General features: G+C 37.7%; 1 protein-coding gene across 1 annotated transcript in view; it reads left to right on the forward strand.

Moving 5' to 3' along the window:
- Positions 1–293: 293 nt before the first annotated feature.
- The window catches only part of LOC128554210 (kinesin-like protein KIF28), a gene marked incomplete at its 3' end in the record, with an annotated part of 47,758 nt that continues 21,533 nt past the window's right edge, over positions 294–26,518 (forward strand). Inside the window, exons 1-3 of the mRNA XM_053535457.1 lie at positions 294–382; positions 7,102–7,208; positions 17,070–17,275. Of these exons, the coding sequence (XP_053391432.1) occupies positions 331–382; positions 7,102–7,208; positions 17,070–17,275 (365 nt within the window). The remainder of the gene's footprint in view (positions 383–7,101; positions 7,209–17,069; positions 17,276–26,518) is intronic.

Raw genomic sequence — 26,518 nt, forward strand, 5'->3', positions numbered from 1 at the left:
CGATGTTCCAATTTTGAAATCATTTCACACAAATAGTCTTTATGTCACCCTCTACTAAGATTGTTCAAATTATACCGATTCGTAAAAAAACATGGCCGCCAGAAGGCATGGTCACTTTTCCCTATATGTATATAGTGGAAACTAAAAATCTTCTTGTGTTAAACTGCTTGCCCGATTTTAGAATAATTTTACACAAGCTACCAAGATTGTTCAAATTATTTTGATTTGTCATAAACATGGCCGCCAGAGGGCGTGGTCACTTTTCCCTATATTTATATATTATCTTGATGATATTTTGTACAGGAAGAGAATGAAAGATTAAAGAAAGCAATGGAGAGTGGAGGTGTTATTGTGCAGAATGCAGCTGGCATGTCACCAGAAGGTTGGTTGTTTAAACAACACTTTTTAGCTCAACTGTATGAAGTATGGCATCAGCATCAGCGTCTTTCCACGTCTGCACCTTGGTTAAAGTTTTGATGCACTTTCTCTTTTTCTTTGTAATATCCGGATGAATTTGTTTCAAACGTTAGATAGTTATTTCTCATCATCACCCACATCATATGGAACAAGGGGCATAACTCTCACACCAATATTTCATGAATTATCCCCCTTTTCCTTTTCCATTCAGGTTAATGTTTTGATGCACTTTCACTCTATCTTATCTAAGTTACACCTAAATGGATTTGATTCAAACTTATGAAACAAGGTCCATAACTCTAGCAGCAATTTTTCATGAATTATGCCCCCTTTTACTTAGAATTTAAGGTTAATTTTGGTGCATGACTATACTAAGTATGGAAAGCTATCCTTCTCAACCTGGCATTGGCATCCTTCAGCGTCTGCACTTTGGTTAAAGATTTGATGCACTTTATCTTTGTTATTACTTGATGGATTTGCTTCAAACTTAAAATAGTTATTCCTCATCATCACCCACATCAAATGGCATAAGGGACATAACTCTTGCACCATTATTTCATAGATTTTCTCCACTTTTTACTTAGAATTTCAGTTTGAAGTTTGGTGCATTTACACTTTAACTCGGTTATTATGCCCCATTTTGAAGAAGGAGGGGTATACTGTTTTCGGTCGGTCTGTTGGTATGTAGACCAATCTGTTTCTGGATGATAACTTAAGAACACTTGAACCTAAGATCATGAAAGTTGAAAGGGAGGTTGGTCATCACTAGCAGATGACCCCTATTGATTTTGAGATCAGTATGTCAAAGGTTAAGGTCACAGTGCCCCTGAATAGTTAAACTGTTTCCGTATGATAACTCAAGAATGCTTGGGCCTAGGATCATTAAAGCTGATAGGGAGGTTGGCCATGACCAGCAGATGACCCATATTGATTTTGAGGCCAGTAGGTCAGAGATCAAGGTCACAGTGACCTGGAACAGTTAAATGATTTCCGGATGATAACTCAAAAATGCTTGGGCATAGGATCGTGAAAGTTGATAGGGAGGTTGGTCATCACCAGCAGATGACCTCTTTTGATTTTGAAATCAGTAGGTTAAAGGTCAAGGTCACAGTGACCAGGAACAGTAGAATGGTTTCCGGACAATAACTCAAGAACGCTTTGGCCTAGGATCAGGAAAATTGAGAGGGAGGTTGGTCATGACCAGCAGATGACCCCTATATATTTTGAGGTCATTCAAGGTCACATTGGCCAGGAACAGTTAAATGGTTTCCGGATGATAACTCAAGAACGCTTGGGCCAAGGATCATGAAAGTTGATAGAGAGTTTAATCATGACCAGCAGATGACCCCTATTGATTTTGAGGTCAAAGGTCAAGGTAACAGTGACCTGGAACAGTTGAACCGTTTCCAGACAATTACTTGAGAATGCTTGGGCCTAGGATCACGTAACTTGATAGGGAGATTGGTCAGGACCAGTAGATGACCCTGTAGATTTTGAGGTTGGTAGGCCAAAGGTCAAGGTCACATTGACCCGGAACAGTTAAATCCTTTCCAGATCACGAAACTTAATAGGGAGCCTGATCATGACCAACATATGCCCTCTGTTGATTGTGAGGTCAAAGGTCAAGGTCGCATTGAACCAGAACAGTAGAACTTTTGTTTTACAGTGAGCAATTAATTTCTGTTCCTTGTGCAATTACTGAATGCATAAAGGGGGGCATTTCATGTTCTCGGGCTCTTGTTACTAAATGGATTTGTATAGTTGTTTCACATCATCACCCACATCATATGACTTAAGGTCCATAATTCTGGCACCAATTTTTCATGAATTATGCCCTCTTTTTACTTTGAATTTTATAATAATTTTGATGCATTTTCACTATATCTCTGTTATTTCAGAAGGGATTTGATTCAAACTTAAAATAATTGTTTATCATCATCACCTCGATCATTTGACACAAGGGCCATAACTGACACCTGTATTTTATGAGTAATCCCCCTTTTAGCTCACCTGAGCACGATGTGCTCCAAGGTGAGCTTTTGTGATCGCCCTGTGTCCGTCGTCCATCCGTCATCAACAGTTTGACTTTTAACATTCTAGAGGTCACAATTTTGGCCCAATCTTAATGAAACTTGGTCAGAATGTTACTCTCAATAAAACCTTAGACCAGTTTGATATTGGGTCATCTGGGGTCAAAAGCTAGGTCTCGAGGTCAAATCAAAGGAAAAGTTTGTTAACACTGTAGAGGTCACAATTTTGGCCCAATCTTAATGAAACTTGGTCAGTATGTTAGTCTCAATAAAATCTTGGAGAAGTTTAATATTGGGTCATCTGGGGTAAAAAAACTAGGTCACAAGGTCAAATCAAAGGAAAAGCTTGTTAACACTCTTGAGGTCACAATTTTGGCCCAATCTTAATAAAACTTGGTCAGAATGTTACCCTCAATAAAATCTTGGACGAGTTCGATATTGGGTCATCTGCGGTCAAAAATCAGGTCACGAGGTTAAATCAAAGGAAAATCTTGTTAATGCACTAGAGGCTACATTTATGACTATATTTTCATGAAACTTACCGTAGATACCCATGTATAATGCGCACCTGTGTATAATGCGCACCCCCGATAGCCCAAAATTCTGGGGAAAAAAACATTTTTGGTCAATTTTGAGGTGGATGGAAAAAGAAAGTAGAGTTTACATCGACACCGGTAATAAATTTTATCTCCGCAGCGGAGAGCAGCATCGGTCTTGCGGTTCTATCGATTTTTGTTTTCTCGAAAATAAAACCAGTAAAATGTTGTTATATTTGTTGTTTTACCTTTTTTAATTCACTATTTTGAATAAATAAATAGCAGCTGATTCAATATTTCGGAATGGTATCTTTCAAAATGACATGAGCTTCTCAATTCAAACTGATAACAAAAGGTGTGATAGTCTTTGTACCCCTCGACAACAAAGTTGTAAGGGGGGGTATACTGGTTTCAGGTTGTCTGTCTGTCTGTCCGTCCGTCTGGTCGTCTGTCCGTCTGTCCGTAGACGCAGTCTTGTGCGCACCATCTCTCCTTATCCTCTTGACAGAATTTAATGAAACTTCACATAGTGATCAGTACCAACAGTAGTTGTGCATGGGGCATGTTAGGTTCTTTTAGAAAAAAAATTTGCAGAGTTATGGGACTTTGTTTTTTTGTTACTATACTATATACATAGACACAATCTTGTGCGCACCATCTCTCCTCATCCCCTTGACACAATTTAATGAAACTTCACACAAGTGATCAGTACCAACAGTAGTTGTGCATGGGGCATGTTAGGTTCTTTTAGCAAAAAAATTTGCAGAGTTATGGGACTTTGTTTTTTTGTTACTATACTATATACATAGACACAATCTTGTGCGCACCATCTCTCCTCATCCCCTTGACACAATTTAATGAAACTTCACACAAGTGATCAGTAACAACAGTAGTTGTGCATGGGGCATGTTAGGTTCTTTCAGCGACAAAAATTGCAGAGTTATGGGACTTTGTTTCTTGTTAACATACTATGTACATACAGTCTGCATATGCAATCTTGTGCATGCCTAATCTACCAAACCCTTGCACACAATTTAATGAAACTTCACACAAGTGATCAGTACCAACCCTAGTTGTGCATGGTGCATGTTACATTCTTTTAGATAAATATTCTGCATAGTTATAATGGGACTTTGTTTTTTGTTACTATACTGTATACATACAGTCTATATACATACAGTCCACATAATTATGCAATATTTTGTGTGTCAAATTGCAATGTACTGTGTCAGTGCATGCAGGGGGTACATTCATCACCTTTAGTGATAGCTCTAGTTTTGTCACGATCAAATAGCCAGTAATTACCGGCAATTAACGTGTCACCTCGTGTCATTTGTGTTGTTCACAGTTTGAACTCGGTTAAAGATAATTCTCGATCTTTAATTAGTATCATAATTTTTGTGATTTATAAACATTTCTTTCGTCAAAATACTTTTAAATTTATATGAAATTAATTTTGTTTGAAAGGAAAATAAACAATTTGATCTTTTACGGAACGTAACGGCAATCTTAGATTTTAGCGGAGACAGTAAGCGTGGGGAGTAGTTTCCCTTTACCAAAATGGCGAACATCGGTAACAAACTTGTTTTGAAGTTGGAAAATTGTCTATACCTGTGTATTATGCGCACCCACAATTCGGGGGTGGTCCCAAGGGGTCAAAAAACTGTGCATTATACATGGGTATCTACGGTAGTCAGAATGTTAATCTTGATGATCTTTAGGTCAAGTTTGAATCTGGGTCATGTGGGGTCAGAAACTAGGTCACTGGGTCAAATCAAAGGAAATGCTAGTTAACACTTTAAGGACTGCATTTATGGCCATATCTTAATGAAACTTGGTTAGAATGTTAATCTTGATGATCTTTAGGTCAGTAGGTCAGGTGAGTGATACAAGGCCTTCATGGCCCTCTTGTTATTTTAAATTTCAGTTTGAAGTTTTTATGCACTTTCACTTTATCTATGTTATTACCAAACATATTTGATTCAAACTTTAAATGGTTGTACAACATCATCATCCACATGATATAACACAAGTACAATAACTCTTGCACCAATATTTTTAGCTCAAGGTGAGCTTTTGTGATGGCCCTGTGTCCGTCATCCATCCATCGTCCATCGTCAACAATTTGACTGTTAACATTTTAGAGGTCACAGTTTGTCCCAATCTTAATGAAACTTGGTCAGAATGTTACCCTCAATAAAATCCTGGATGAGTTCGATATTTGGGCATCTGGGGTCAAAAGTCACCAGGTCATATCAAAGGAAAAGCTTGTTAACACTCTAAAGGTCACAATTTTGGCCCAACAATTTGACTGTTAACATTTTAGAAGTCGTATTGACGTATCTGATATTTGGTCATCTGGGGTCAAAAAATAGGTCACAAGGTCAAATTAAAGGAAAAGCTTGTTAACACTGTAAAGGCCGCATTTATGACTATATTTTCATGAAACTTGGTCAGAATGTTAATCTTGATGATCTTTAGGTCCAGTTTGAATCTGGGTCATGTTGGATGAAAAAGTAGGTCACCAGGTCAAATCAAAGGAAAAGCTAGTTAACACTCCAGAGGTCACATTTACGACCATATCTTAATGAAAATTGGTCAGAATGTTAATCTTGATGCTTTTTAGGTCATGTTCAAATCTGGGTCAGGCGGGGTCAAAAACTAGGTCACTGGGTCAGATTAAATGAAAAGCTTGTTAACACTCTAGAGGCCACATTTTTGACTTTATTTTCATGAAACTTAGTCAGAATGTTAATCTTGATTATCTTTATGTCAGGTTTGAATCTGGGTTATGTGGGGGTCAAAAACTAGGTCACTGTGTCAAATCAAAGGAAAGCTGTTCTGCTGGAGTTATTCTGCTAGAATATTTGTTTTTATGAAATCACTAGGTCAAATATGTTTACACTGTTGTGGTGTGTTTTTCAGGTGAGTGACCTAGGGCCATCTTGGCCCTCTTCTTTATATGAGTTATATAGGAACAAATACTTAAAAAGTTATCAGATCATATTTCCTAGATTGTTTAATTATAATTACCTGATGACTCCAAGCAGTTAGAGGTCACTTTACTATGACCTTTATTTACTGACCTACTTTCTTGTTTTTTAAGATACAGCGTTGAAATTTAGATGACATGTTTAGTTTTGTACACTCACCTTAAAACTGACCTTCATTGACCATGAATGTGACCTACTTACCTAGCTAATATTTTAGCATCAGTTTGCCATTTTAAACATGTAGCTCATATTGCTCAGGTGAGCAATTCAAAGTCATCATGGCCCTCTTGTCTTAGAATTTAAGGTCATCACCATATGACACAAGGACCATAACTCTAGCACCAGCATTTCTTGAATTATCTCCTCTTTACTTAGAATTTTAGGTTAAAACTTTGGTGCACTTTCACTCTATCTCAGTTATTACTATATGGATTTGATTCAAATTTAAAGTAACTGTTCCACATCATCCCCACATCGAATGACACAAGGTGCATCAGTCTTGCACAGATATTTTATAAATTATGCCCCCTTGTTAGAATTATACTTATTTAATGTCTTGATACACTTTATCTGTATCTCTCTTATTACTTAATACTTTTGACACAGACTCAAGCTATTGTCCAATATCTTCATCCACCATTGGAGTCAGTAAACCCTCCAGTGACAGCTCCATTGTCCTCAGATGTATCCAGTTTCACTATCCAGCATCAAAATAGTTGAGCGCGCTGTCTCCTGTGACAGTTCTTGTTATCATTCTTACTTCATATACATTATATTGAAATTCATATGTAAACAATACTTGTAATTTAGTTTGTGAGAATGCTGTATAACATCGTTTATAAGTTGTGTTATGTTATATTAAGGATACAAGATGGCTCATATGATGTTCGTGGTTGTAACAAAATTGAAAAAAAAAGGAAAACCACAGGTGGCCCAGAACAGCATTAGTGAAAATGTTGCAGGATTGGTTTTATTCCAGCTGTTCATGGACACCTCTTTGGACTGTTTTTTGTGCTCATGCAATTTATGTGGTCTCTTACTGTAACCCTATAAGAAATAAATAATTTTCTAAGTCAAATGTACATAAATGTTAACTAAATGTCATCAGAATAGTGAATTTTTCAGAGATTGAAAAAATGCGTAAACAGATGGAAGAAGAGATTCGAGCTCAGTTAGTGGCAAACCAACAAATGATTGCAGATGAGGAGACAGCAGAAAACTGGGACACAAAGGTCTGTATTCATCCTTATTTCCAGAGTTGATATGTGGACCTTCCTTAAGTGTTTGAGAATGACAGTTGAGGTGTGACCCTTGCTTAACTTTGAGGTGTGACCCTTGCTTAACTTAAAGTGATTGTTTAAAGGATGACAGTTGAGGTGTGGCCCTTGCTTAACTTAAGTGTTTGGTTTTAGGATGACTGTTGAGGTATGGCCCTTCCTTAACTTGAGTGATTGGTTGAGAATGACAGTAGAGGTGTGGCTCTTGCTTAATTTCAGTGAGATACAGTCGCCATGTGACATATAATTGTGTTGGTGTGACATTAAACCCAACAAAAAAACAAAAACAATAAGTTCAGTGAGTGTTTTAGGATGAGTGGAGGTGTGGCCCTTGCTTAAAGACCCACCACAACCTAGTGACCTACTTTTTACTCCAACATGAACTTTCTGCAAATAATCCGGGTAGTACTGGTATAATACAGCTATTCTACAAGATGACTGGTGGAAAAACTTGGTGCTCCTTGAATTAATGTGTTTTCATTTATTTCATCTGCAAACTATTCAGTCATTCTCTTTTGAGTATAGTTTTAAAAACATAGAAAAATGAATATCTTGCACTGTAGAAAGTATGGTCTAAAATCACCTTAATACATCAATTACTATGCATACTGCTACATTAATTTAATTTTTCCCCCCGCCAAAGGCGAAGGGGATATTAGAAATGCTCTCCGTGCGTGCGTCTATCCGTCCGTCCGCAACAATCTTTGTCCGGAGCATAACTCCAAAAGTATTGGAGACATTTTCTTCAAACTTCATACACTGATAAAACACATTGGGAGGAAGTGCAATGTTCAAGAACGATAACTCTACCTTGCCTATTTTTTGAGTTATTCCCCTTTATCTTATTTTCTGAAAAAATTTTGTCCGGAGCATAACTCCAAAAGTACTGGAGGGATTTTCTTCAAACTTCATACACTGATAGAACACATTGGGAGGAAGTGCATTGTGCAAGGACAATAACCTACCATGCCTATTTTTTGAGTTATTCCCCTTTATCTTATTTCCTTAAAAAAATTTGTCCAAAGCATAACTCCAAAAGTATTGGAGGGATTTTCTTCAAACTTCATACACTGATAGAACACATTGGGAGGAAGTGCATTGTGCAAGGACAATAACTCTACCTTGCTTATTTTTTGAGTTATTCCCCTTTATCATATTTTCTTAAAAAAAATTGTCCGGAGCATATCTTTTTCATGCATGGAGGGATTTTGATATATCTTGGCACAAATGTTCACCACCACGAGGCGGAGTGTCGTGCGTAAGAACCAAGTCCCTAGGTCTAAGGTCAAGGTCACACTTAGAGGTCAAAGGATACAAGAATGAAAACCTTGTCCGGAGCAATTCTTCTTCATGCATAGAGGGATTTTGATATAACTTGGCACAAATGTTCACCACCATGAGACAGAGTGTCGTGCGCAAGATCCAGGTCCCTAGGTCTAAGGTCAAGGTCACACTTAGAGGCCAAAGGTCAGATACAAGAATGACTTTGTCCGAAGCATTTCTTCTTCATGCATGGAGGGATTTTGATGTAACTTGACACAATTATACACCATCATGAGACGAAGTGTCATGCGTAGTTCCCTTCTTTAGAATTACTTCCCTTTGTTGTTACTTTAAAAAGCTTTTATTGTAACTTTTTCATAACTAGTCGTAGGGAAAAATCAAGACCACTTTTCTGTGGTACAACATGTATGTTACTTTCCAATTTTAGGTGTATTTTAAGATATCTCTACCTGGTAAGGAGTTTTTTTGTGGACTTAGAAAAACAAGACTTACAATGATTACTAAACAACCACAAAATTAAAATTCCATTTGCAAATACAGCTGCTAGAGTAAAGAAATTTGCTGTGACGGGCGTATATTGTGACATTCTGGCACTCTTGTTCCCTGTTAGCTTTCCATTCCTTCTTTTTACAGTAGCCATATAGAAAAACATCATAGTATATTGTTCATGAAAATTAATAAAATTTAGCAGTAAACCACCTCACCACTGACTTATTCTTTCTTCCACATCTTTAAAACCCCTGATGCGGACCACAACTAAACGGTTCTTCAAATTTTTCCCCAAAATTAATACTTTCAGACACTAACTTGCCAGGAACTTTAGCCTTCAATTATAATATGCCCGGCGGGGGGATTGGCCATGTCTAACATGGCTCTTGTTTAATATAATAATATATATGACCAAAACCAGTAGATATTATTAAATCAGTAAACTATACCCGGTGTTTGATGTGTTGTTCCTCTTAACTCTCTTTTATAAACAGTTTAATAATATTTTTATGCCCCCAGCATCTACTGATGTGGGAGGCATATATTGATTGCCCTGTCTGTTCGTCCGTCCGTTCGTGCATTCGTACGTCCGTAGGTTAACCAAATGGGACTGTTTCGTCTAGCAATATACCCCTTACTAGAATGACTTGATACTAATGCAGATGTACTGTAAGTGTACTTATATTAGCGCAGCTAAATTTTAGCACAAACGCCTTAAATTGAGTAGTTGCGACTTATTAGCGCGTACTTGTATTAGAGAAGTACCAGCAGCGCTATAATAACCAATTGACGGTATCTGAAACACCAGTTTCCGATGTAATAAGGAATGGCGAATGAAACCTGTTCAAGCAATCTGGATTATAACTGCCCATCAGAGTGTGAAAAACTGTACAATACTAAATGGCTGGCGGCTGACTGGTATTTGTAATGAAATCGACCTGGGGCCGTATTCATAAAGCATCTTAAGTATAAGAAATTGATTATTTACTTAAGTATTACTTAGGTACGAAATTTATTTTACTTAAGTATATTTGTTATTCATAAAACAACTTAATAAGTAATTCTTGACTTTTATTTTTTTCTGACTTAAGTCATTACTTACGTATCTTAAGTTTAAGCTGTTTTATGAATAGAACTTCAGTCTTTTACTTAGACTTAAGCTGAAATCACCACAAACTTAAGTTAAATCTTCAACTTAAGTAAAAACTTACTTATTGATGCTTTATGAATACGGCCCCTGGCCTGCAAATAAGCATGCATAGGTCTAAAGTATGACATAAAATCTACATTTGTTTAGATCAGTGTTAATCTGTATACTGTATTTGTACATATATACAGTGCAGACTGGTGATAATTGTTTTCAAATTCACACTTGGTTTTCAAAGCAGTAAAATGTTATGGTGACACTCGTAATTAGCGCGACCAGAAAAACTGGCGATCTACTCTGAAGGTGTTATACACGATGTTTACGAACAATGGCGAAGATAAAAAAATATGCAACTTCTTTTAAAAATACATGATTTTTGCACTAACGTTCAAACAAGTTTAATAATTCTGTTCAAAACTGTCAGCAGCATATTTGTTAGGAATGCAGTTATTGTCATATTTACACAATAAATATGTATTTCTCTGTGTTCTATTGCATTGTAATTACGATATTTTCAATACAATAAATGTTACTTTTTATTAGGAAAGCCTTTCATTTCAGTCTAATATTAGCGCTAGACATGAATTAGCGCATGCCCGATCCCGCTAATAGCATGAAAATTAGTACTCCGCTAATATTAATACACTTACAGTAACCTTACAGTGACCATTCCTCATCTTCAAACATCACCCGACCTCAGTTTGACCTTGACCTTGTTTTGGACTTAGGTTGCATTGTATCGACAAGGATGCCACCGGGGGGCATCCAGCTTTTATTGAACGTCGCTTCTTGTTATTTATTAAACACATTGTCTTGGTCTAATATATGTCACTGTCAATTTGTAACTAGATACTTGCTATTTCTCATTTTTAGCTCACCTGTCACATAGTGACAAGGTGAGCTTTTGTGATCACCCGTCGTCTGTCGTCAGTCCATGCGTCAACAATTTCTTGTCTGCACGATAGTGGTTTCGTTATGATTTTATTTTAACCAAACTTGCACACAACTTGTATCACCATAAGATCATGGTTCCTTTCTTGAACTGGCCAGATCCCATTATGGGTTCTAGAGTTATGGCCCCTGAAAGGGCCAAAATTAGCTATTTTGACCTTGTCTGCACAATAGGAGCTTTACTTATGATTTGATTTTTACCAAACTGGCACACAACTTGTATCACCATAAGATCTTGATTCCTTTCTTGAACTGGCCAGATTCCATTATGGGTTCCAGAGTTATGGCTCCTGAAAGGGCCAAGATTAGCTATTTTGACCTTGTCTGCACAATAGCAGCTTCATTTATGATTTTATTTTAACCAAACTTGCACACAACTTGTATCACCATAAGATCTTGGTTCCTTTCTTGAACTGGCCAGATTCCATTATGGGTTCCAGAGTTATGGCCCCTGAAAGGGCCAGAATTAGCTGTTTTGACATTGTCTGCACAATAGCAGCTTCATTTATGATTTAATTTAATCAAACTTGCACAAAACTTGTGTCACCCTAAGATCTTGGTTCTTTTCTTGAACCAGCCAGAGCCCGCCCGCTTAGCTCAGTAGGTAGAGCGTCGGTCTACGGATCGCGGGGTCGTGAGTTCGATCCTCGAGCGGGGCGTATGTTCTCCGTGACTATTTGATAAGCGACATTGTGTCTGAAATCATTAGTCCTCCACCTCTGATTCATGTGGGGAAGTTGGCAGTTACTTGCGGAGAACAGGTTTGTACTGGTACAGAATCCAGGAACACTGGTTAGGTTAACTGCCCGCCGTTACATGACTGAAATACTGTTGAAAAACGGCGTTGAACCCAAAACAAACAAACAAACAAATGAACCAGCCAGATCCCATAATTGGTTCCAGAGTTATGGCCCCTGAAAGGGCCAAAATTAGCTATTTTGACCTTGTCTGCACAATAGCAGCTTCATTTATGATTTTATTTTAACCAAACTTGCACACAACTTGTATCACCACAAGATCTTGCTTCCTTTCTTGAACTGGCCAGATTCCGTCAAGGGTTCCAGAGTTATGGCCCCTTAAAGGTCCAAAATTGGCTATTTTGGCTTTTGCAGCCATATAGAGACTTCATTTATGGTTTTATTTGATACAAACTTCCAAAACATCTTCAGCAACAATAAATCTTGGATTCCATGACAAATCAGATCCAATCGTAGGTTCCAGAGTTATTTTATATCTGATTACCTCCCCTGATTGTAATCAAAATGGATTTATATCAGTAAGTACGTATAGGACTTATTTGAAATTTCATTATTGTTATGAGTTGGACTGAGACAATCAGGGTAGATAACTATGGACTGATTTTATGTCAAATTACCTCCCTTTATTTCAAATTAAAATGGGTATATTTCCGTAACTAATGAAGATACTGATCTGAAATTTCATTTATGTCAGCAGATTTATTTGGCAGATCCTTCTTTTGTTCACTTACAATATTTTTTTTTTTAATTACTTCCCTTTTACGTTACTATAAATAGCTTATTTTTAGTAAATTTTTTATTATTGGCCGTAGGGAAAAACCGAGACCACTTTTCTGTGGTACAACATGGATGATACCTCCAATTTTTAGGTGTATTTTGACATATCTATACCTTGTAAGAAACTTGTTTTTCTTTTTGGTTAAATTTCTTCCCTTTGTTGTTCCTGTCCTTTGGATTGAGATATCTTTTCTGAGGACCTTCTTGTCCTCAAGTGCAATGATAACAGGTGAGCGATATAGGGCCATCATGGCCCTCTTGTTTTTCATGCAACCATGCGTAATTACCATGATGGAAATACAAAAGAATACATTTATTTTGTGACACGTCTTTAAGTGTTTGTTTTAGGATGACAGTGAAGGTGTGGCCTTTGCTTAACTTTAGTGAGTGTTTTAGGATGACATTGGAGTTGTGGCCCTTGCTTAACTTTTTGTGAGTGTTTTAGGATGACATTAGAGGTGTGGCCCTTGCTAAACTTCAGTGAGTATTTTAGGATGGCATTGGAGGTGTGGCCTTTGCTTAACCCTTTTCCAATCAGTACTCCACTGGAAACCTATACCTACTGTGAACATAGATCTGTGTGATCTGATAAGCCTGTCTGAACAGAGATATTTGCCTATGATAATATTTTGCCAGTTATTCACATGAAAATGAGGGGGTGTGTCACTTTAAACTATTCAAAGTAACAAAGGCCATGCAAAAAAACATAACAACACATGCACAGGATGGGAGATAATTAAATAAGCTTACAGTAGATGACACTTGCTAAGATCTTAGTGGGGAGTATGTCTATTTAATCCCCACTCAATTAACACTAATAATTTCCAGTCATTGACACTAAGTTGATATTTGCTGATTTCCTCAGATATAAATTCCTTTTTTGTTGCTTTATTTTCCATTTTATCACATATTACACTGACATTATTTATGCACAATTAAATTCTGATTATGTACAAAACTTGCAATACATTCATAATTATATATAAACACATAAAATATATACTATGTACTGTAAATGAAATTGTATTATATATATCATAGTTGAAATATTTGTCTATATACATGACTAAACAATATCTCCCATTGATATTTACATTTAACACTTCCTTGATTTGTTTACTGTTTTATTTTTAGCTCACCTGTCACAAAGTGACAAGGTGAGCTTTTGTGATCGCGCAGCGTCCGTCGTCCGTGCGTCCATAAACTTTTGCTTGTGACCACTCTAGAGGTCACATTTTTCATGGGATCTTTATGAAAGTTGGTCAGAATGTTCATCTTGATGATATCTAGGTCAAGTTCTAAACTGGGTCACGTGCCATCAAAAACTAGGTCAGTAGGTCTAAAAATAGAAAAACCTTGTGACCTCTCTAGAGGCCATATATTTCACAAGATCTTCATGAAATTTGGTCAGAATGTTCACCTTGATGATATCTAGGTCAAGTTCGAAACTGGGTCACGTGCCATCAAAAACTAGGTCAGTAGGTCTAAAAATAGAAAAACCTTGTGACCTCTCTAGAGGCCATATATTTCAAAAGATCTTCATGAAAATTGGTCAGAACATTCACCTTGATGATATCTAGGTCAAGTTTGAAACTGGGTCATGTGCCTTCAAAAACTAGGTCAGTAGGTCAATAATAGAAAAACTTTGTGACCTCTCTAAAGGCCATATTTTTCATGGGATCTGTACGAAAATTGGTCTGAATGTTCATCTTGATGATATCTAGGTCAAGTTCGAAACTGGGTCGCGTGCGGTCAAAAACTAGGTCAGTAGGTCTAAAAATAGAAAAACCTTGTGACCTCTCTAGAGGCCATATATTTCATGAGATCTTCATGAAAATTGGTCAGAATGTTCATCTTGATGATATCTAGGTCAAGTTCGAAAGTGGGTCACATGCTGTCAAAAACTAGGTCAGTAGATCAAATAATATAAAAACCTTGTGACCTCTCTAGAGGCCATATTTTTCATGGGATCTGTATGAAAGTTGGTCTGAATGTTCATCTTGATGATATCTAGGTCAAGTTCAAAAGTGGGTCACGTGCCTTCAAAAACTAGGTCAGTAGGTCAAATAATAGAAAAACCTTGTGACCTCTCTAAAGGCCATATTTTTTATGGGATCTGTATGAAAATTGACTGAATTTTAAATGTTATTTAAGTCTTCCAGGGTAAGGAATAGTCATGTTAGTACAAAAATGCAGCATTTGAGCCTAGGACCCGCAAAATTGGTATGGAAATTGGCCCTGACTAGGTCAAAAGGGAATGTTACAAGAAATGTTTATCCTGATGATATTTAATATGTATGCCTATGTGCTCTATGGCAAAACTTGATCATATCATTTTGGGCAATGGTACTCAGGTCAGCAATATAGAGCCATCATGGCCCTCTTATTTTATTTGGCAGTGTCCTTGAACAGATACCATGCAGTCTGTTTGTCGGCCAGTGTCCTTGAACAGATACTATGCAGTCTGTTTGTTGGCCAGTGTCCTTGAACAGATACCATGCAGTCTGCTTGTCTTCCAGTGTCCTTGAACAGATACCATGCAGTCTGTTTGTCGGCCAGTGTCCTTGAACAGATACCATGCAGTCTGTTTGTTGGCCAGTGTCCTTGAACAGATACCATGCAGTCTGCTTGTCGGCCAGTGTCCTTGAACAGATACCATGCAGTCTGTTTGTTGGCCAGTGTCCTTGAACAGATACCATGCAGTCTGTTTGTCGGCCAGTGTCCTTGAACAGATACCATGCAGTCTGTTTGTCGCCCAGTGTGTCCTTGAACAGATACCATGCAGTCTGTTTGTTGGCCAGTGTCCTTGAACAGATACCATGCAGTCTGCTTGTCGGCCAGTGTCCTTGAACAGATACCATGCAGTCTGTTTGTTGGCCAGTGTCCTTGAACAGATACCATGCAGTCTGTTTGTCGGCCAGTGTCCTTGAACAGATACCATGCAGTCTGTTTGTCGCCCAGTGTGTCCTTGAACAGATACCATGCAGTCTGTTTGTTGGCCTGTGTCCTTAACAGATTCCATAAAGTCTGTTTGTCGGCCAGTGTCCTTGACTAGATACCTTGCAGTCTTGTTTTTTTTTTAGCAGTGTCCTTGAACAGATACCATGCAGTCTGTTTGTTGGCCAGTCACCTTGAACAGATATCATACAGTCTGTTTGTCAGCTACTCTCCTTGAAATTTAAAAGATTTCAGTTGATCTGCATGAATTCTTGTGAATGGCAGTTAGGTAATTTCCTTTAGATATATAATTGCCTGCAAATTGTGGAGAAATACACTGTAAAAAAAACATATCTGAACTTGCACCTTTTGTCCAATTATTGCAGATGGACTTTAAGCAAGTATTATTAGTTCACCTGAGCGCGAAGTGCTCAAGGGTGAGCTGGTTGTGGTCAGTGATTGTCAGTCTCGTCCGTCAATATTTTCCTTTGAACAAAATCTCCTCCGTAACCTCAGGCCAATTTAGATGACACTTCAGATGGATATTCCTTGGATGGTCTTCCTTAAAAATTGTTGAAAGAATTAAATTCCGGTCAGAACTCTGGTTGCCATGGCAACTGAATAGAAAAACTTGAAAAATCTTTTCTAAAACAGGTCCTAGGGCTTTGATATCTGGTATATAGCATCATCTAGTGGTCCTCTACCAAGACTGTTCAAATTATTTCCCTAGGATCAATATGGCCCAGCCCTGGGTGTCACATGGTTGTAAAGACTTATATAGGGGAAAAAAATTGAAAATCTTCTTGTCCAAAACTGCAGGGCGTAGGACTTTGATATTTGGTATGTAGCATCATCTAGTGGTCCTCTACCAAGACTATTCCAATTATCCCCCTATGTTCAAATATGGCCCTGCCCTGGGAGTCACATGGTTGTATAGACTTATATAGGGGAACAAACTGAAAATCTCCTTGTCCAAAACCACTGGACCTATATATAGGGCTTTGTAGCATCATCTGATGGTCCTCTACCAAGACAGTTCAAATTATCCACCTATTGTTTGAATATGACCCACCCAGGTGGTCACATGGTTATAGACTTATATAGAGAAAAACTGATATCTTCTTGTTTGATATTGTCCTTTAGTTGCCTATATTATCATACCCTCATTCTGTTAGCCCACCTCACCAAACCCCACCCCCACCCCCTCCCCCCCCTCCTCCCCCACCAACACACACACGCAGGCAGGTACGAACGCACATTACTTGCCCATATTTATTCAGAAAAATATTCTAAAATATTCTTGTCTGAAAACACTGGCACTATTTCAAAATAATTTTACAGGCATTTTCCTTTGCATAACCATCTACCAAAACCGATAAAGCAAGTATTGTAACTCGGGTGAGTGATCTGGGGCCATTATGGCCCTCTGGTATATGTTAGTATTATTATTTTATGCATTATCCATTTTGACAGTTAGCAGAAGCTCGAAGGGAAGCACAAGAATTGGATGCTGGAGGCAAAGGAAATGCTGCACGTAGACAGAGAGAGATACATCTGGTCAACTTGAATGAGGATCCTATGTTGTCCGGTGTTATTGTTCACTTTTTAAAGGAAGGACAGACAAGGATAGGCAGGAAAGATGCCCAACAATTGCCTGACATATGTCTCAGTGGTTTAAGGTGATTTTATATTCAGTAAGGTGAATGTGGAAGAGTTTTGTAATTGTTCATCACATTTTTTGAAGACAAAATGGGGGACATAAAAATGGGCTGCGTCCTTCCACCCATCCGTCGGTCTCACTTCATGTCCAGTCCATAAGTCTGCCATCAATGAAGAGATTATGAAATAACTTTGCACAAATGTGCCTCATAATGAGACAATGTGTCCTGGGCTAGGCAGAGACCCCTAGCTCCAATTTCTGTTTTTTTTTGAGGGGGCGGTGTGGGGGGGTGTGTGGGTAACAACACACTGACACAATTATAGGTCATATGGCGACTCTCCAGCTTTTGATGCCCGTGGAGGAAGACCACAGGTGCCCCTCCACACATTATTTCATCACGAGCGGATACCTGGGTAGAACCACAGACCTTCCATAAGTCAGCTAGATGGCTTCCTCACATGAAGGATGCAATGCCCTGAGTAAGGTTCAAAACTCTTGCACCAATATTTTATGAATTACCACCTCCCCCCACACACACCTTTTTAGGTAGAATTTCAGATTTAAGTTTTGGTGCACTTCACTCTATCTCATTTATTACTAAATGGATTATGATTCAAACTTAAAATAGTTGTTCAACATCATCACTCACATCATATGACACAAGGGCCATAATCTTGCACAAAAAATTCATGAATTATCCCTCCTTTTCATACGGGACGTATTATGGGAGCGCCCCTGATGGGCGGCTGGGCAGGCAGCATCCACAGACTTTGTCCGGAAAATATCTTCATCATGCATGGAGGGATTTTGATGAAACTTGGCACAATTGTTCACCATAATGGGACGGAGTGTCATGCACAAGAACCAGGTCCCTAGGTCTAAGGTCAAGGTCACACTTAGAGGTCAAATGTCAGTTTCAAGAATGACTTTGTCCGGAGCATATCTTCTTCATGCATGGAGGGATTTTGATGAAACTTGGCACAATTGTTCTAAATACTGGCGTCGTAATTAGCATTGTGTGCAACCAATATGCATAGATCTGCTAAATTGTTTTATTTATTTTTGAAACAGTTCTAGAGCTAAGTTAATGGATGTAGACTTCACTGTAATCAATTCACCTTTGACATACTAATCTCAAAATCAATAGGGGTCATCTGCTGGTGATGACCAACCTCCCTTTCAACTTTCATGATCTTAGGTTCAAGCGTTCTTAAGTTATCATCTGGAAACAGATTGGTCTACATTCCGACCGACAGACAGACCGACCGACCGACCGACCGACCTACTGACCGACATCTGCAAAGCAATATACCCCTCCTTCTTCGAAGGGGGGCATAAAATTCAACAGAAAAGTCTGACAAGGCACAACAAAACACATAAATGTAAAATCCCCATTTTAGGCAACATCCGTTCACTTTTTGCTCAATGTCACGGACATTCTTTAAGCGATGTTGCTCACTGTAGTCTGTCATAGCTGGAGTGGTCTTCTGCACATGTCCTGAAGTAATTATCAATCGGAGTGCACAGCAAAAATACGCAAATTATTGTACAACAGCATGCATTTAGAGTATAACATGTATAATATACTGACAAAAGGTTAGAGTTAGTATTACAGTGGTCATAAAATACATACATTAAAGATACTTTTTCCGATATTCAGAAAATTTTAATTAAAGCATTAAGTAGTTACTGCTGTGAAAATGTCATCTTCAATAACATTTAAGGTCAGATAAAGAAATCAGAAGAAAAAACTTCATTCAAAATTTATATATGTAGTTTCTAAAAATAGTACACGTCTGTAACATGATGGCACTGAAACATACACGCCAGAACATTGCGGCATATAAACACGTAAACACTTGAATCTGGAAGATTGAAACATGAATTATAATTTATTTACTGTCAAAATAGAATATAGTTGACATCTGTGGTGCCTACAATGCAGAAATTGTAAAGTACGCACAAGACCAGATATAGATCTAGATGCATCGATGTTGAAACTTACTGGGCTGAAACATTTTCTTACAGTAAAAATGTAAAGAAATTGTTTGTTTCAAAAAATTTGATGTGCTTTTTATTAGTCCCCTACTGGTTGAAAACCAGTTTCGGGGACTATAGGAATGCATTCTGTCCATAACTCTTTTATCCATGAAGGGATTTTAATATTACTTGGCACAAATGTTCCCCATGATGAGACGACATGTCATGCGCAAAACCCGGACCCCTTGCTTAAAGGTCAAGGTCACAATTGGAGGTCAAATGTCAACAGGGCTTTTTTCCTGTCCGGTCCATAACTCTCCCATCCATGAAGGGATTTTAATAGCACTTGGCACAATTATACCTCATAATAAGATGATGTGTCATGCACAACTTTGAGACCCCTGGCTCAAAGGTCAAGGTCACACTTAGCAGTCAAATGTTAACATGGCATGAACAGGGTCTGTTTCGTGTCCGGTCCATAACTCTTTCATCCATGAAGGGATTTTAATGTTACTTGTCACAAATGTTCCCCATGATGAGACGACGTGTCATGCGCAAAACCTGCACCCCTAGCTCAAAGGTCAAGGTCACAATTGGAGGTCAAAGGTCAACAGGGCTTTTTTCCTGTCCGGTCCATAATTCTCCCATCTATGAAGGGATTTTAATATCAGTTGGCACAATTGTACCTCATAATATTACGATGTGTCGTGCACAACTTTCAGACCCCTAGCTCAAAGGTCAAGGTCACACTTAGCAGTCAAGTGTTAACATGGCATTGAACTGGGTCTGTTTCCTGTCCGGTCCATAACTCTGTCATTCATTAAGGGATTTCAATATTACATAGCACAGATGTTCCCCATGATGAGACAACATGTCCTGGGCAAATGCCGGAGCCCTTGCTCAAAGGTCAAGGTCACCATTTGGGGACAAATGTCAATAGGGCTTTTTTCCTGTCCGGTCCATAACTCTGCCATCCATGAAGGGATTTTGATATTACTTAGCACAAATGTGCCTAATGATGAGGCAACATGTCATGCGCAAAATCCTGGACCCTTAGCTCAAAGATCAAGGTCACAATTGGAGGCCAAAGGTCAGTAGGGTTATTTTCCTGTCTGGTCCAGAACTTTGTCATCCATCAAGGGATTACGATATTACTTGGCATAAATGTTCCCCATGATGAGACGACGTGTCATGCGCAACACCTAGAACCCTAGCTTAAAGGTCAAGGTCACACTTTGAGATCAAAGGTCAATAGGATTTTTTTCCTGTCCGGTGTATAACTTTGTCATGCAAAACAGGATTTGAATATCAGTTGGCACAAACATTTCCCTGGATGAGACAAGATGTTGTGCGCAAAGCCCCGGCTCTAGGTCTAAGGTCAAGGTCATACTTAGAGGTTAAAGGTCAAATTCAAGAATGACTTTGTCCAGAGCATTTCTTCTTCATGCATGGAGGGATTTTGATGTAACTTGGCAGAAATGTTCACCACTATGAGGCACATTTTTTTTTAGAATTATGTCCCTTTGTTGTTACTATAAATAGATTATATTGTAACTTTTTTATTACTGGCCATAGGGAAAAATTGAGACCACTTTTCTGTGGTACAACATGCACGGTACATCCAAATTTTAGGTGTATTTTGATCTATCTCTACTGGTAAAGAGTTTCTTGTGGACTTATATTTTATAGATTTTTTTTTTCTTTTTTCTTTTTTTTTTTTTTTCTTTTTTTTTTTAGGGTTTATTTCTCTTTGTTGTTACTATAAATATCTTTTATGATAACTTTTTGTATAATCGGCCAAAAAAAAAAATCCAAATGAAAACAACTGTACGTTTTTATATATGCAAATTTTAATCCAAGTGCTTTGTTATATTTTATTGTATATATAGTACAATATTGTTCATACATCATTGACAGATATCAGTTCATTATGTTATACTGCAGAAGAGAAAATTAGGTGCCTTCCAGTAGGGGACTTTGTATTGCATGGCAATACTTCATTTACTTGTTACTACTACTTAGCACTGAAAAAGTAGAGTATTTAGTCTGCATGTAGCATCCCACAGTCATGTTACAATCATAGGGTGGAATGGAACAGCTATATTTTATCGTAGAATCATGTATAGGTGATTTCGCTATTGCTGCAGATACTGTTAAAATTAAAAAATAAAATATATTTTATTTATTGAAAATATTCAATATACTGGCTAGCGTCCTATAACCGGACACTTTCGGAATATTTTTCACGATAACTCGGGAAATAGATATATCTAGTGGTTGAAATTTCACGTGAACAAAGCTAGGTTCTCCTCCTAACTAAAGAGCTAATTTGTTTACTTCTAAAATTAGGTCAAGTACTTTTTGGAGGCCTGCACAGAGGGCCACCGAATCACATTATTTTAAGGTCTAACAGTACCATGTTTCTGAACAGCGTGTTGTCACTTTATTAGTCCCCTACTGGTTGAAAACCAGTTTTGGGGACTATAGGAATGTGCTTTTCCGTTTTCCGTCATTCCGTCATTCCATCATTCCGTCATTCCGTCCGTCCGCAATTTCGTGTCCGGTCCATAACTCTGTCATCCATGAAGGGATTTTAATATTACTTGGCACAAATGTTCCCCATGATGAGACAACGTGTCATGCGCAAAACCCGGACCCCTAGCTCAAAGGTCAAGGTCACAATTGGAGGTCAAAGGTCAACAGGGCTTTTTTCCTGTCCGGTCCACAACTCTCCCATCCTTGAAGGGATTTTAGTATTACTTGGCACAAATGTTCCCCATGATGAGATGATGTGTCATGCGCAAATCCCGGACCCCTAGCTCAAAGGTCAAGGTCACAATTGGAGGTCAAAGGTCAACAGGGCTATTTTCCTGTCCGGTCCATAACTCTCCCATCCATGAAGAGATTTTAATATTACTTGGCACAAATGTTCCCCATGAGGAGACGATGTGTCATCCGCAAAACCTGGACCCCTAGCTTAAAGGTCAAGGTCACAATTGGAGGTCAAAGGTCAACAAGGCTTTTTTCCTGTCCGGTCCATAACTCTCCCATCTATGAAGGGATTTTAATATTACTTGGCACAAATGTACCTCATAATAAGACGATGTGTCATGCACAACTTTCAGACCCCTAGCTCAAAGGTCAAGGTCACACTTAGCAGTCAAATGTTAACATAGCATGAACAGGGTCTGTTTCGTGTCCGGTCCATAATCTGACATTCATTAAGGGACTTTAATATCACTTAGCACAAGTGTTTCCCATGATGAGACGATGTGTCATGCGCAAATCCCGGACCCCTAGCTCAAAGGTCAAGGTCACAATTGGGGGTCAAAGGCCAACAGAGTTTTTTTCCTGTCCCGTCCATAACTCTGCCATCCATGAAGGGATTTTAATATTACTTGGCACAAATGTTTCCCATGATGAGACGACATGTCATGCGCAACACCCAGTACCCTAACTTAAAGGTCAAGGTCACACTTTGAGATCAAAGGTCAAGAGGATTTTTTTCCTGTCCGGTCTATAACTTTGTCATGCAAAGCAGGATTTAGATATCAATTGCCACAAATATTCCCCTGGATGAGACAACTTGTCATGCGCAAAAACCAGGTCCCTAGGTCTAAGGTCAAGGTCATATTTAGAGGTCAAAGGTCAAATTCAAGAATGACTTTGTACGGAACATTTCTTCTTCATGCATGGAGGGATTTTGATATAACTTGGCCCAAATGTTCACCACCATGAGGCACCCTTGTTTTTAGAATTACGTCCCTTTGTTTTACTATAAATAGATTTTATTGTAACTTTTTTATTACTGGCAGTAGAGAAAAATCGAGACCACTTTTCTGTGGTACAGCATGCATGTTACATCCAATTTTTAGGTGTATTTTGACCTATCTCTACCTGGTAAAGAGTTTCTTGTGGACTTATATTATTTTTTTTTTTTTTTTTTTTTTTTTTTAAAGATTAATTTCCCTTTGTAGTTACTATAAATAACTTACATGATAACATTTTTATAATCAGCCAAAAAAATTCAATATGAAAACAACTGTGGGTTTTTATGTATGCACATTTTAATCCAAGTGTGTTGTTATAACATATTGTATATGTAGTACAATATTGTTTATACATCATTGACAGATATCAGTTCATTATGTTATACTGCAGTAGAGAAAATTAGGTGCCTTCCAGTAGGGGACTTTGTATTGCATGGCAATACTTCATTCACTTGTTGATTTTCAATTTACATTCAACATTGAATTGAACTTTATTTTCAACCAATGGAAAGTATTCGTACAGTGTCTGAGTCCAAGAATTGTACGAATTACCTCTCTTGAATCTATAAATTTGATCGTATCTCTCCCAACCAAATCTTTTAAAATTTTACTTTTCGAAGTGAATATTTTGATATGAAAATGTGTTTTAGGGTGTGTAAAAGTCATGTACTAAATGATAAAAACTGTATTTCTCCGATATAAGTGTTTACTAAATGTCTCACCTGCTTACCTCAAATTTGCATGGGACCTTTAGATTTAATGGCTGGACATCACGGAAATACTGTGCATGCTCATCGCGCTGATTCCGACTTCCCCTGACATGTAAACATGCTTCGTGAGTGCAGACGAAATGAAATGTAGCATTTCTTGTAAAATACTTAAATTTAACTGTCGTAACTTTGCCCTGTTGTTGAATATCAAGCATCCATTTGATCGTAAACAGATTAACAATGTTAAAGACCAAAAAAAAGCATTTACAGGACTGTCCGGTTTGGTGGTTGTCCGGATTTGGTAGATCTAGGTTTAAAAAATGATAAACATAATACACAATTAGGTTATAAAGAAAATCAAAATCTCCAAATACAGTTATATATCATAACAAAAAAGAAACATGTTTTTGCCATCGTTCAAAAAGTTCCATTTCGTTAAATATGTATTTCATTTTTGTCTGGAAAGCAGTTTCACCACATTTCGTATCTTGTAAACAGTGGATTCTTTGTTAGCTTCTAGTCACTTGAGATTGAAAAGCAATAAGGAATGATGTTACAAAATTGACATTCAGTTTCGCACTTAAACATTTCATACAAAAGGTAAAATGTAAATTTGTAAAGCATGTGTCGTGAAGATCCCTCCTTTTATTCTATTTTCTTGTTGGTAAATAATAAAAGAAACTATAGATATTTGAAAATAAAGAATTTTGGCTGCTCCGTTTTAATTCATAGCAGCTAAACCGATAGATTTTTTTTCTACCACATCACTATACTTACCCTTGAATACGGAGCCAGCTATGCCAGTTATGCAAGATTTAACCATTGATACCATATTCAACAGTTCTAGTACATGTTTTAGTGCAACATATTCACATTTTGTGCCAAACTTGGTGGACATGAACATGTAGAAAAATTTCATCCAAACTGTGGGCAAGTAGCTTTAACTGACTGATATATATTACTAGATAATATACTTAGATTGTAAAATACACAACAATGCACATCATGTTAATATATTCAAATAAAAATGATTAGATTTTTTTGAACTTTGAAGGTCCTGAATATATCAATGAAAGACATAATGAACAAAACGTTTATGTGATGTTAACACCATAAATGACATATCAACATCATAATATTTAGATTACCAAAACAAATAAAAAGTAAATTTACAAAACATCTGCCGTGAATACCCCCCTTCACCCCCCTTTGTAGCTTAGTTTTTAGTTTTTGTGATTTTTTTGGGTCATGTGGGATCAAAAACTAGGTCACTAGGTCAAATCAAAGAAAAACCTTGTGTATTTGATAGAGGCTGTATTTTTCAATTGATCTTCATGGATTTTGATCAGAATGATTACCTTGATGAAATCTAGGCCAGATTTGAAAATAGGTCATCTGGGGTCAAAAACAAGGTCACTAGGTCAATTCAAAGTAAAACCTTATGTATGGGATAGAGGCTGTAGTTTTTTCAACTGATCTCATGAAGTTTTGTCAAAATGATTGCCTTGGTGAATGGGTCATGTTGGGTCAAAAACTAGGTCACTAGGTCAAATCAAAGAAAAACCTTGTGTTTGTGATAGCTGTATTTTTAGCTCACCTGTCATAAAGTGACAAGGTGAGCTTTTGTGACCGCGCAGCGTCTGTCGTCCATCCGTCCGTGCGTGTGTGTGTAAACTTTTGCTTGTGACCACTCTAGAGGTCACATTTTTCATGGGATCTTTATGAAATTTGGTCAGAATGTTCACCTTGATGATATCTAGGTCGATTTCGAAACTGGGTCACGTGCGGTCAAAAACTAGGTCAGTAGGTCTAAAAATAGAAAAACCTTGTGACCTCTCTAGAGGCCGTATTTTTCATAAAATCTTCATGAAAATTGGTCAGAATGTTCACCTTGATGATATCTAGGTCAAGTTCGAAACTGGGTCACATGCCATCAAGAACTAGGTCAGTAGGTCAAATAATAGAAAAATCTTGTGACCTCTCTAAAGGCCATGTTTTTCATGGGATCTGTATGAAAATTGGTCTGAGTGTTCATCTTGATATCTAGGTCAAGTTCGAAACTGGGTCATGTGCAATCAAAATCTAGGTCAGTAGGTCTAAAAATAGAAAAACCTTGTGACCTCTCTAGAGTCCATACCCTTAAATGGATCTTCATGAAAATTGGTCAGAATGTTCATCTTGATGATATCTAGATCAAGTTCGAAAGCGGGTCATGTGTCTTCAAAAAGTAGGTCAGTAGGTCAAATAATGAAAAAACCTTGTGACCTCTCTAGAGGTCATATTTTTTAAGGGATCTGTCTGAAAATTGGTCTGAATGTTTATCTTGATGATATATAGGTCAGGTTTGAAACTGGGTCAACTGCGATCAAAAACTAGGTCAGTAGGTCTTAAAATAGAAAAACCTTGTGACCTCTCTAGAGGCCATACCCTTAAATGGATCTTCATGAAAATTGGTCAGAATGTTCACCTTGATGATATCAAGGTCAAGTTTGAAACTGGGTCATTAGGTCAAATAATAAAAAAACCTTGTGACCTCTCTAAAGGCCATATTATTCATGGGATCTGTATGAAAGTTGGTCTGAATGTTATGGCCCTTAGAATTTTCTAGTGTTAATTATATAGGGTACTATAAATATGGCAATTTCTGCATCATAACTTTTGATATATTTGACCTAGAACTGTGAAACTTAAACAGAATTTAGATCACCATAATGTGGTTGTGTACACACAATTTTTTTCGGATTTATTTGTAAATTAAGAGTTATTGCCCTTTAATTGTATAGAAATTCACATATTTGTACA

This window comes from Mercenaria mercenaria, unplaced genomic scaffold, assembly GCF_021730395.1.
Source record: "Mercenaria mercenaria strain notata unplaced genomic scaffold, MADL_Memer_1 contig_4834, whole genome shotgun sequence".
In the NCBI taxonomy this organism is placed as follows: Eukaryota; Metazoa; Mollusca; class Bivalvia; order Venerida; family Veneridae; genus Mercenaria; species Mercenaria mercenaria.